The sequence below is a fragment of the Pezoporus flaviventris genome, unplaced genomic scaffold (assembly GCF_033815535.1).
Source record: "Pezoporus flaviventris isolate CSIRO_AGI_PZ_B2104156 unplaced genomic scaffold, CSIRO_AGI_Pfla_v1 ptg000121l, whole genome shotgun sequence".
Taxonomy (NCBI): Eukaryota; Metazoa; Chordata; class Aves; order Psittaciformes; family Psittacidae; genus Pezoporus; species Pezoporus flaviventris.
In genome coordinates, this window is record NW_026892669.1 from 1,158,788 (window position 1) to 1,172,186 (window position 13,399).

Consider the following 13,399-nt stretch of genomic DNA (forward strand, 5'->3'; position numbering starts at 1 on the left):
CCTTAGTGAAGCCCTGCTGGCTGTCACCCAGCACCTTGTTGTTTTTCATGTGCCTTAGCATGCCTTCCAGGAGAATCTGCTCCAAGATTTTGCCAGGCACAGAGGTGAGACTGACTGGTCTGTAGTTCCCTGGGTCATCCATTTTCACCTTCTTGAAAATGGGGGTTATATTTCCCTTTTTCCAGTCATCGGGAACTTCATCTTACTGCCATGATTTTTCAAATATGATGGCCAGTGGCTTAGCAACTTCATTTGCCAGCTCCTTCAGGACCTGCGGATGGATTTCATCAGGTCCCATGGGCTTGTGCACGTTCAGGTTTTTAAGATGGTCTTGAACCAGATCCTCTTCTACAGTGGGCCCAAGGTCTTCATTCTCACAGTCCCTGCATCTGCCTTCCAAGACTTGGGTGGTGTGGTCAGAGCCTTTGCTAGTGAGGACCAAGGCAAAGAAGTCATTCAGAACCTCAGCCTTCTCCAAATCCTGTGTAGCTAGTTCTCCCGAGAGCTTCTGGAGGGGGCCTATGTTCTCCCTAGTCTGTTTTTTATTTGCTGCAGGACTGTAGAATCCCTTCCTGTTATCCATAACATCCCTAGCCAAGTTTAATTCTAACTGGGCCTTACCTTTCCTAACCTGGTCCCTAGCTTCCTGGACAACATCCCTGTACTCTTCCCAGGCAGCCTGTCCTTGCTTCCACTTTTTATAAGCCTCTTTTTTCATTTGAATTTTCCTCAGCAGTTTCAAGTCAGTGGTTCCTCTTTTTAAAAAAATATTCTGGGGGGGGGGGGGAATCTTTTGGCAGTGTTTTTCTCAGCGGGTGCTGTAGTGGAAGAGGAGCCATACAAAGCCAGATCAAATGCACTTCCCATTCTGTAGGAGCCCTTCCCAGGAATAAAAAAATTGGCATTTTGCAGAGTGGGCCAGAAAGGTAAGAACTGTAAAAATTCTCATGGTGGAGATCAAAAGACTTAAAAAAACTACAGCATTAAAAATCAAAGTCATATTGCCTCATGTGCCTTCCAGCTCTTCCCTAATGCCCAGAAATACCTCCTGAATTAATTGTCCCTGTAGAAAAATATATATGTGTGCATTTCTCTTCCTAGTAAAATCCTGAAGGTTGAACAGAAACATTAGTAAAAAACACAGTTTTACTAGCAGTTGGCTCTGCTTTTGCAACCAGGTGTGTGGTACATATGCATGCATGCACACATGCACAGCTTGCCACTCCAGGAATCCCAAAACAGGCAGAGAAAGCCCCTTATTGAATTTATCTAATGAGCTCTCTATATATGTATTAAAAAATAAAAGCCAACTCAACACCATCTGAACAAGAAAGCCCCACCTAGGGTACAGGAGAGCAGACCATGGCTGGACCCTGTCCCAGTTCAGAAACAGTCCAGCTTGGGGAGGGGGGGGCACTGTGGGCAGGCGCAGTCCCTCTGCCCTATGTATGTGGGACAGTCTCCTTGGCACAGTACAGCTAGGACCCTAAACAGCAGCAAGCATCAGAGGGGAAGAGAAAACTAACAGTGGGGATGTGAGATCCTGTGGAGTCCTAGTTACTGTGCCAAACCCCAGCAAGTCCAGCTTCTCATGGGAAAAGCGGCCTGAAAAGAAGATGACATTAAAACCCAGAATGTGATGTACCTCCCCAGGCAAAGGGCCCATGCTGCTTGCTTGTGCAAGGTGGAAAAGCTGGACCTCTGAGGAAAAATAAAAAGTTTGGCAGTCAGGAGAGCCATGATGGGCAGGGCAGGAGCCTCCCCATTGCCAGAGTAGAAAACAGTCCAAGAAGGATGGGCAGGGGGTAGGTTGGATGGAAATTTTGAGGAAGTGGGTGTGTAGGCTTAAATTATAGGTTTAAACTAACAATAGTGTTTGTGGCTTTAAACTAACATAGTAAAATATAGCAAACTGTACTAACTTGCTAACATGTAGAGAGAAAGGAATGTTTGGCTGATAGGGGAAGAAACATCATGGGACTGATAACAACTAAGGAGACAGTAAATAAGACCAAGGATGTCAGCCTTCACAACAGTAGAGTGGCACCCAACATGGAGAAACTGGAACAGAACAGAAGCAAGGACATACCAACTGCTAACTCAGCACTAGGATCCTGCGAGCGTGTGCAAGCACTGAGGTCATTCAGTAAACACAGTGAGCAAGATTATCGAGGACCACCAAAGACCCCCACTCAGCAAGAAAGTACATGTGTAATTAGAATGAAAATACAGTAATTAGTTCCTGAGAATCTCATGAACATGTAAACAATTTCCTGGAAAAGCTGTGAATATGCATGAGTACGCTAAATATAGAACTGCTGCCAGCAAGTAATGGGTGCACTCACCTTTGCGAAACTATACGTGTGTGTGCCCAGCTCTGCAATAAAGAATGCCTGCTTTCTGAAAATTCAAATTGAGTCTTAGAGAGTTTCTCTGACTGACTTTTGCGGCAACAGGTGGGGGGTTGTGAATTACGAGCTCACTCCTCTAACAGAGATAACAGGGTTTTATTGAGGGACAAAGTCAATAAAGCAAAAGCAACAGCGCTGGGCACATGACCGTAGCCAGAGGCGCACTGATTAGCATTTGTTACAGGTTTATATACTTTCACTATTGCATTAGTCATATACATATTCATAATTCCCATGTATAGGCAGGGAATATTATAACTAGCTCCAGGAACTTATTGTCATAAGTCTCCTCCTCTTGGCGTCTGCGCACTGCTCTCCGGTGATTGTGGGCAGGGGTCTTGAGGATGAAGTAAGCAGTCTTCCTCATGTGAGTAGGGGTCTTTGGCACAGTTGGATGCCCCAGTAATCACAAAACTAGCTGAAACCAGCCCTATCTGTAATTCTTCTGATAGCTGGCAAAGATTTAGAACAATGTGACCTTCCTACAAAATTTATTGCAGGATGGGCAGACAAGGAGTATCCAAAGCTAGCAGATGTTTGGGAGGCTCTGTCTCTAAACTAACTGATAAGTAGAAGGATGGTGTGAAATCATTCATTCATGTTTAGTGGAGCCACTAAATTCCACAGACTTACAACACAAACATTGTTCTTTATCTTCAACCTAAGTTAGGCTAAAAGTACTTTAACCCTATGTTTTGCAGGCCCTAGGTTTTCATATATCAAGCCCCCCCCCCCCCTTTTACCTTTACAAATTCTTTTTTTATGTGACTCCATTTTGCTCAAGAGTTCTGGCCATTTTCAACTTGTTGTCTAATCTTGTGTCTTTAGCGAGCTTTGCAAACTCATACAGTTATATCCACATAGCAACACCTATGATTTGTGAAAGCCAATACACTTATGTGTTTATCACAATTCCCCCCTTTATTTTTCTTAATCTATTTGGCTTGAGCCATAATTTCCACTTCTGGCTTTTCTCATTCGTTCATTTTTTTTGAAGATTAGTTTTGCCTCCTCAAATGGATCATCACGAGACCGAATTTTTAACCTTCTAATTTTTGATTCTGTTCATTCAGGAGTAATTATTTTAAATTGTAATTGCTCTATGGTCCTACAGACCATTCTACTCATCAGGGGAACAACAGAAGGTACAATGAGTAAACCAGTTATTAGCGAAACAAAACCCAGCAGAATTCCTCTTAACCCCCAAAGTTCCATCAGTTATTGTTCCACCATTTTTCCATATCCAAGTTAAACCCTTTCCAGGTTTGAACGGGAACATGTGCGACCTTTTTCATTTCAGTAATTATCTTTTCAATAGCTTTTCCTTCATCATCTATCTGTAAACAATAGTTGGATAGATTGAATTTCCCACACACACACCCTTCCTGGCCCAAACGGTAATCCAGGGCTAAGCGATTTTGATATACCGCTGTACGAATTTTGCTGTTCTGTTTGGCTAATATTGTGAATGCATCACCAGTTTTGTTAGTCACAATTTCCAGGACTGCTTGCAACCTAATTATGCAATTTAACATGTATATAGGAGTCCGGTATCCCCAGGATCCATCCTCAGCCCAGGAGGCAGGATTGTAATATGCAATAATTCTCTCTGGGGCCACTGATCATCTTTCCAGTTTCCAATCTATAGGTCCTTTTTTGCCCAGGATATTTCAGATACATCAGAATAGACTGGCACTCCTAATTGTTCCCCACTACGTATTGGTAATAAAAAGAAACTTGGCTGGATGGTTCCCAAAACACATGTTCCACTCCAATTCCCGGGTAATTCAGAGTATGCATATTTACCACAGATCCAATATAGTCCTTCTGGAGCTTCCCACTCATCCCCAGGATTCTTACTTAAAATCCAATTTTTCCCTTCATCTGCAATATCCAAAGGATGGCCCCAAGTTGTCCATTTTCTTACTGTTTCATTCCAAATTCTACTGTTTTCACAAGTTAAATCCCCCACTGGCTTTTTCCCTTGTCTCCCAGGGGGCTTTTGCCAACAGTTTTGACCAATGATGTTCGTCTGTAGTGCCCCTTGTTTCGCTCTCTGGACTTTGCTTGAGTTCCATATATTATTGTCAGTGATATTAATTTCCTTTGACACCCAAGGCCATTGTTCCCCCATATTGGTACCTCCACAAACATAACAATTACTTATATTGAGTACTTTTGCTATATTTTCTGCCAAGTTCACAAACAAATTTCTGGCAATTGTGGGAATTTCATATTTGGCCCCAGTTTCCATTTCATGATAGAAAGAATGGAACAGTAGTTCCTCCTCCTTGTCCGAGTGTACAACTTCCTGGATCTTAATATAGATTAGAGCTCCTGGGTCTGACCCAGTGCTGTCAATCTGCAGGCCGAAAGTGTGTTTGGCCATTTTCCAATCCTCATTCCAGGTTCTGGGTTTATTTATGGTTAATTTCAGTGGGTTACACCAGTTTCTCCTGCAGTCATTTGGGGCTGTCAGCCTCTCTAGCTTAACTACCCAATGTCCTTGCTCCTGTAGTCTCTGGGTATACTTTCCTGGAGTATAATCTGTGGACCAAATAACACAGGTCCAAGAAGTACAATAATTCCAGTTCCTTGTACAATAAGAACTTGCCATTTTAGATTTGTACCTCCAAGAGGAACACATATATTTCCGGTCATGGGAGTAGGTTTGCACCCATTCCATACTTCCACATCCCCTTGCCCACTTGCCACTGTCTATTGCTTCACAAGCGTCAAATATTATGCTTGCTTGGCTATTTATGTTGATAATTTCAGTTCACCCTACTACTATTCTGCCTTTCCCCAGGGACTGCACTTCAAACCACCATTCCTTTACTTTTGCTTTAGGATCATAACAGATTATCTTGCCTTTAACATTACATCTAGGGTACTCTGTATTGTTATGGGTACACATCTCGAGCAAGGTTCCACTGCATTGATAATGGGTGTGATAGATTAAAGTTTGCATGGTCAAGTGCCCACTCAAAGTGGTCTTTATACATTCTGTGCAATTGGAGGAGGCTCGTACTCGTGATAGGGACAGGAGCCATAAGATGATCAGAGGTCCAGTATGACATATACCTCCACCCCTCTGGCCTGTGGGGTTGCTGCCCACAGCTGAGGTATGTTTGTGCTTCTTGGTGGCAGGCATAGAGGCCAACCTGGGCTTGCCCTCGGCCATCTTATTTTCTCCTATTCAATTTTCATGCAAACTTTATTCACAGACCCTTACAGTGGATTCCCACTTATCTTCAGTTACCTCCCACTCCGATGGTACCAGTAACTCCCAGCCACAGAGTAGAGTAAGTACGTCAGCATCCCGTAATGGCTGTCTATATTCAATTTCAGGGTGAATTTTTACGACACGGCATACAACGCAGGTATCTATTATGGGAGCTGCAATATCACTTCTGTTTATAAGTCTTACACCAACAGAACACCCAACTAGTGTGTCTTGTATTGGGGTGTTTTAAACAGGAGATATATATATATAGATACATTGGTGAAGGCTCTTGTTCCTCTATTACAGGATCACAAGCCAGAGCCAGTTCCCCATGTGTATCTGAATAATATAATCCAGATCCCCCAAATTGGGGAATATTACCAGAGTTTCCTCCAAGTATCCCACAAGGGAATTTGAGGCCAGTCATATAAGCTTGCACTTAACCTTTTGTCTCCCTGTATTCTCAAGTTATTACCTATATATTACTACATAGTCCTCTTCTTGAGAGTCAGTTTGGTGTCACCTGGTGTAGATATTACAGTCCACTCCATAGGTTCTTCCACAGGTCCTTTAATCCTGCTGATGTGGGTCCATCCTCTTTCTCTGGTCCAGACCGCAGCTTCCATCGTCAGCAATACCCAAAAGGGACCTTCCCATTGTGGAGTTAAAGATTGCTCTCTCCAGGTCTTAATCAATACCCATCAATAACAATGCTAAAGGCAAACACTTTACCTAGGACATTTGGGTCTCAATCATTAGTTTAGTTAATGTTTGTTTCAAGGTTTGATTCGTTTTTTCCACTCCTCCTGAGCTTTGAAGATGCCATGGGGTGTGCAATTCCCATTTTATCCCCAAGGCTTGGGTTACTTGTACAATTTTTGATGTAAAATGTGTTCCCCTATCTGAGTCAATTCTGCTAATCATCCCATATCTAGGGATAATAAGTTCCAAAAGAGTTTTGATACTGTATTTGCTGTAGCCCTGACAGCCAGAACTGCTTCCACCCAATGAGTTAAGTGATCTACTATTACTAATAGGGACTTCCACCTCTGCACAGGAGGGAGTTCAGTGAAATCTATTTGGATGCTTTGAAAGGGCCGCATCACTAATTCATGTCCCCCGGAGGTAGTTTTTTTTATAACCTTTTTATTCACTCTTTGGCAAGTCATGCACTTATCAGTTATTTGTTTCACTAACGCAAAAATTCCAATACATCCATACTCCCTTAAAAAGTGGTCACATAGGGCTTGTGTGCCCCAATGAGTGTTTTGATGTATGTTTTCTAATATCTGTCTGGTTAGTGGTTTATTAAGGAGTTGCCTCCCATCAGGGAGTTTCCATTTCCCATATTATCATAGAATCATAGAATAGTTAGGGTTGGAAAGGACCTTAAGATCATCTAGTTCCAACCCCCCTGCCGTGGGCAGGGACATTGATCATGTTCTCCTATTTTACTCTTTTTTACCTATTTTACTCTTTTTTACCTATTTTACTCTTTCTCTTCTGAGTCACTGAATTTTGGATTCTCCAATTCCTCTTCCTCAGGTAACAGAACCAACATGACTCTCTCAATTCCATTTTCAGCTGCATTTCTAGCTTCTTGGCCTGCTAGATTATTTCCCCTTATTTCAGGTGTCATTCCTCTCTGATGTCCCCTAACATGCACTACAGCTATTTCTTCAGGTAATTTTAATGCTTCCAAGACTTCCAAGATAAGCCCTTCATGAATCAACCCCTTCCCTTTTGAATTTAAAAGTCCCCGTTCTTCCCAAATTTTCCCAAAGGTGTGCACTACACCAAATGCATATTTCAAGTCATTATAAATAGTTCCCTTCCTAGGCACTAGGTATTCTAAGGCTCTTTTTAGAGCATATAGCTCACATGTTTGAGCAGACCAATTTGAGGGTAGTTTCCCTTTTTCAGTGGTTTGCATCTTTTCTCATTAACTAGCACATACCCTGATATCCTTTTTCTCTGTAGACATCTAGAAGTGGTGGTCAACCTATGAAGGAGACATTCCCTTACATCCCTTACTCCCCCACCAGGCTATTTACAGCAGCATTTGAGAATTCTAGAGGTTTTGGATTGACTTTGAATACACCTGAGACCTGCCTGCTGCTTGTGCTGGGGATCAGCACGTTGCTAAACATACAGCATGTGTTTTACCCATGGCCATCCCACCCTGATAAGGTCCTATTTCGTCTGATCACAAAAATTAAGCAGGCTTGGATTCGGGTCTTGTCTAGGGTTAGACAACGATACGTAAGGACCACCAAGGGATTTTCCCCAAGGCTGGATAGTCATGAGTGTCAGGGTGTGTGGGATAGTATGGGCATGTATCTAAGCCAGTGAGCGCCTCCAGTGCTTTGGAACTTCACCACTGAACAAGTGTGAAATTTGAAAAAATTAGCAGAACACTTAAACAGGGTGTGCTGTCCTTCTGGCAATACCAGAGAGGGACAACCCACTGCATTGTGCTGGGGCTTGGCCTACACCTACAGAGCCCTACTCAGTGCTTTCCAGCACCTTCAAAGGGAAAAGATGTCTCTGGATCTGATGGCAAAGCAACAGACAATGCAGCTACTCAACCCCCAAGCACGGAGCTTCACCAACCCCGACAACAGGCCTTGCAGTCACACCAACCACAGTGACAGACACTGCAGCTAAACAAAATGACCAATCAGTGCCAATATACGTTGCCCTCCATAGGGGAAAAGCAAAGAGTCACAAAGAGCAACCCATGCAGTGAAGAAATGGACTTACAATGGGGGAGAGCATCTGAACAAGAGTTATTAATGCATGAATCAGAGGAAAAGGAAGAAGAAGAAGAGGTGACTTCTTGAAACCAGACCTTGAACAAACTGTGGAATATGCAAAAAGACTTCAGGCGTCTTCCAGGGGAGCACATTGTCACCTGGTTGCTCCGATGGGGCTGATGGTCACGAACTAGAAGGTAGGGAAGCCAAGCAGCTGTGATCACTTGCTAGGGAAGGAGGAACTGACAAAGTGATTTCAAAACAGAAACAGTCCCTCAGCCTTTGGAGGCAGCTCTTGGCAGCTGTGAAGGAAAAGTTTCCCTAAAAGGATGATGTTATGATGTGTCGCTCAGCCAACTGGACCATGATAGAGAGAGGCATCCAGTCCCTGAGGGAATCAGCCATTCTAGAGATGCTCTATTGTAGGTCGGGTGCTGGGAACGCATCCATAGATCCAGATGAAGTCAAATGTACACAACCCATGTGGCAGAAACTTATATGGAGCACTCCATCATCATATGCCCACTCATTGACATCAATGACCTGGAGTAAGGCAGCACCACTGACAGTGGATGAACTGACTCATCAACTCTGAATGTTCAAAGACAATCTCACCCCTTCCATCAGTTCAGCTATAGAAAAACTGTCCCAGGAGTTGAAACAATTGAGAGACAATCTACCCGATCTATTCAGCTGCCTACGTGTACCAACCTGTGTCTCAGCTATTAACGGAAGGTGCCCTACTGCTCGAGAGAGAAGATACAGGAGATATCTACAGGAGGAATTCTTATCCCTTTCTACAAGATGCAAGTGGACAATCTTATGATCACTATTAGAGGGGCTCTGCCTCCAGCCAGATGGACTAGAGGGACAATTGGGTTATTGGACTGTGTGGATCAGATGGCCTGGTACATCAATCCCACAGGAGTATAACGCTCTAGCAGATACTGGTGCACAGTGTACGCTGATGCCATCAAACTATCAAGGGGTGGAACCCATTTGTATTTCTACAGCAAAAGGAGGATCCCAAAAGTTGGGAGATATTTTGGCAGAGATAAAAGTTGGCAGAGATATTTTGCCACAGTGCATGTCCTGGGTTCAGCAGTAGCAGTCATGTTTCTCCTTCGTGGTAGCTGGTGCAGTGCTGTGTTTTGACTTCCAGCCTGGGAACAGTGTTGGTGAAACCGATGTTTTCGGTTGTTGCTAAATGATGTTTACCCTGACAAAGGACTTTGTGAGGCTCATGCTCTGCCAGGGAGGAGGGGAAGCTGTGAGGAAGCAGAGACGGGGCGCCTGACCCAGGCTAGCCAAGGAGGTATTCCATGCCACAGCACGTCATGCCCGGGGTGGGGGGTAACTGGGAGTTTCCCAGAAGGACGCGGGCTTCCGGGTGGGACTCGTTTCTTGGCTGGTGGTATTGTATTCTCTTCCCTTGTTATTTTCTCTTATTGTTGTCATTGGTAGCAGCAGTGGTGATTTGTGTTGTACATTGGTTGCTGGACTGTTCTTGTCTCAACCTGTAGGAGTTGCACCCTTTCGATCCTCCTCCCCGTTCCTCCGGGAGCGGGGAAGGGGAGAGCCCCGGTGTGTGTGTGTGGGGGGGGGCCTTGATTGCTGTCAACCCAGCACCACTCACTGGGAGTGAGTGAACAAGTTGCCTGACTGGGTTTAAACCATGACAGTGCAGCAGCCCAGATGGGTTGCCAGTTGCTCTTCTGCCATTGCTGCAACCACCCCCACAGGGCATTTGCCACTATCATAAGTCAGTATAAAGTACTGGCCACTTTCCTTGTTCAGCAATGTCCAAGGCCAGCTGGATGGCTTTCACCTCAGCAAACTGACTCGATTCACTCTCTCCTTGAGCAGTTTCTGCAACTTGTCGTAGGGGACTCCATACAGCTGCCTTCCATCTCCAATGCTTTTGAGATCAGACTAAATGGGCCATTCCCAGTGTGGCATGGCTGTGGGTAAATCACACTCTGCATGTGTGCCAACATACTGATCCCCATCGCAATCAGCAGGCAGAACTCAAGGGTATTCAAAGGCCATCCAAACCCTTCAGAACTCACAAATGATGCTGTAAATAGCCTGGAGGGGGAGAGGGAGGTGTAAGGGAATGTCTCCTTCATAGGCTGAACACTTGAGGAGGAAAAACAAAGTAAAAAAAAATAAATGTAATTGCTAAACAATTCCATTACATACCTCCCAAAGTATAGAGGTGATGACAACACTGGGAACGCAAGCCAGATCAGCTTCATGATCAGTGAGTCTATTGTATTGCAAGTTGTTACCATGAAGTACAGTGAAACAAGAACCTTAGCGCCCAGGCCCCCCAGCTGATAAACATTAAAACAGCAAATACTGGCAGTAAGTAAGGCATGACATGCTGAAACACCGAGACCAAGCACAACAGCTCTGAGAGCAAATAAATCAACATTGTGATCACACAGTATCACACACAGTATGCTAGAGATTGGAAGGGACCTCGAAAGATCATCTAGTCCAATCCCCCTGCCGGAGCAGGAACACCTACATAATGTTACACAGGAATGTGTCCAGGTGGGTTTTGAATGTCTCCAGGGAAGGAGACTCCACAACCTCCCTGGGCAGCCTCTTCCAGTGTTCCGTCACCCTCACTGAGAAGAAGTTTCTTCTCAAGTTTAAGTGGAACCTCTTGTGTTCCAGTTTGTACCCATTATCCCTTGTCCTATCATTGTTTGCCACTGAGTAGAGCCTGGCTCCATCCTTGTGACACTCCCCCTTTATATATTTATATACACTAATAAGGTCACCTCTCAGTCTCCTCTTCTCCAAACTATAGAGACCCAGCTCCCTCAGTCTTTCCTCATAAGGGAGATGCTCCATTCCCTTAATCATCTTCGTTGCCCTGCGCTGGACTCTCTCCAGCAGGTCCCTGTCCTTCTTGAACTGAGGGGCCCAGAACTGGACACAATATTCCAGATGCGGTCTCACCAGGGCAGAGTAGAGGGGAAGGAGGACCTCTCTCGACCTACTAACCACCCCCCTTCTAATACACCCCAGGATGCCATTGGCCTTCTTGGCCACAAGGGCACAGTGTTGGCTCATGGTCATCCTGTCGTCCACTAGGACCCCCAGGTCCCTCTCCCCTACCCTGCTCTCTAACAGGTCGTTCCCCAACCTATACTGGAACCTGGGGTTGCTCCTGCCCAGATGCAGGACTCTACACTTTCCCTTGTTATATTTCATCAAGTTATTCCCTGCCCAACTCTCCAGCCTGTCTAGGTCTCGCTGGATGGCAGCACAGCCTTCTGGCGTGTCAGCCACTCCTCCCAGCTTAGTGTCATCAGCAAACTTGCTGATAGTACACTCAATTCCCTCATCTAAATCATTGATGAATATATTAAATAATACTGGTCCCAGTACTGACCCTTGAGGCGCTCCACTAGTTACAGGCCTCCAACTAGACTCCGCCCCATAGACTACAACTCTCTGGCTTCTCTCCTTCAGCCAGTTCACAGTCCACCTCACTACCTGATCATCCAGACCACACTTCCTCAATTTAGCTGTGAGGATGCTGTGGGAGACTGTGTCAAATGCTTTGCTGAAGTAAAAAAAAAAAAAAAAAATTTTTTAGAAAACACATCCTAGTTTAATCAACAAGCCCAGCTTGCCTCAGGATGGCTCCATAGGAAATGGTGCCCAGCCCTGAGGCAGAGAGGTGGCTGTCCCAGTCCAGCTGCCCCTGGCCAGAGCCAGGACTGCAGAACCAGCTGGTCTCCACTCAGCCATCAGGCACCCCTCTCCTTGCAAGAGGGGGCTGCAGATCCCAAGAGTCAGAAGAAGCCAGGATTTGGGGGGGGACTGCTCCCTCTTCCCCAGTTCCAGAAGGGTCAGACAACACAGACACGGAGGCGGGATTTGGAATCACAGGGTTCCTGTTTGCTTGCCAGCAGAACATCTTTGGGGCAGTCCACAGAAGCAGGTAATTTCCTAGAAGGCCAGCTTCTTCATCAGCAGGTAAATTCGATAGTCCACTTCAAACCCATGCAGGTTGTTTGCATCTCCCTGCAGCCGCATGAGCAGCCCCCCATAGGACACGTAGGCAGAGCTGGGGTGGGAGAGGAGCAGTCAGAGTGAAAAATTCCACAAGAAACCTGGGCCAAGATCCCAATGCCTCCCCCACTCCACCCCTGGAGCTCCACATTCCCCTGCTCCCACCAATAAGCACTTACAGGCGTGTGGCTGCCTCCGTGGAGGTCTCATCCCCCTCAATCCTGTACACCTTGCCGTACATCACATACTCAAACTGGTCTGCCCTGGACGGCCTGTCATCTGTGGGGTTGTACTCGCCATCATCCAGCGTGCCATCTTCATACAAGGTGCTGGCAATAACTAGGTGGAATTTGTCCCCGAGGTCCACAGGGTAGATCTGGATGTTCACATCCAGGATGAGGTCCATCTTGAAGGACTCGCTCTCACAGTGCAGGCAGGACACACGGTCGAACTTCTTCCCCTCGGGGTCGATGTCCTTCACATCAAAGATGTCCTCGAAGAGGATCTCGGCCATGGCAGCGGCCCCACTCCTCCGTGCAGCGCGCACCAACAACGCACACCCACCACCGCCGCGCCGCGTGATGAGAGATGATTAATCTGAAACAATGAATGCTTATCACAAATATCATTAGACACACTCTGGTCAGATCTTTTGTTATCTCAACCGTTTGTGCCCCACATTATGCACCAAAAAGAACTGTCATGGTTTAAGCTCAGCTGGTAACTCAGAACAACACAGCCACTCTCTCACTCCCCCCGCCCCCCCGCCCACACACACACACACTCCTGGAAAGATGGGGAGGAGAATCGAAAGAATGTAACTCCCACGGGTTGAGATAAGAACAGTCCAGTAACTAAGGTATAACACAAAATCACTACTGCTACTGAAGCACGAAGTCAGACTCTAGAACTCAAAGAGAGTTATAAAGCCGGTATGTTTATTACGGCACCGGATGCAAGGTGGATCACTC

At 45.6% G+C, this 13,399-nt stretch overlaps 1 protein-coding gene across 1 annotated transcript; it reads right to left on the reverse strand.

The window, feature by feature from the left end:
• Positions 1-12,001: 12,001 nt before the first annotated feature.
• Positions 12,002-12,987, reverse strand: LOC133282371 (DNA-directed RNA polymerases I, II, and III subunit RPABC3-like). Its single transcript, XM_061478389.1, has 2 exons — positions 12,608-12,987; positions 12,002-12,483 (listed from the first exon to the last, which is right to left on the reverse strand). The coding sequence occupies exons 1-2, from the start codon at positions 12,940-12,942 to the stop codon at positions 12,366-12,368; spliced, it is 453 nt and encodes a 150-aa protein (XP_061334373.1). The 5' UTR covers positions 12,943-12,987; the 3' UTR covers positions 12,002-12,365.
• Positions 12,988-13,399: the final 412 nt, after the last annotated feature.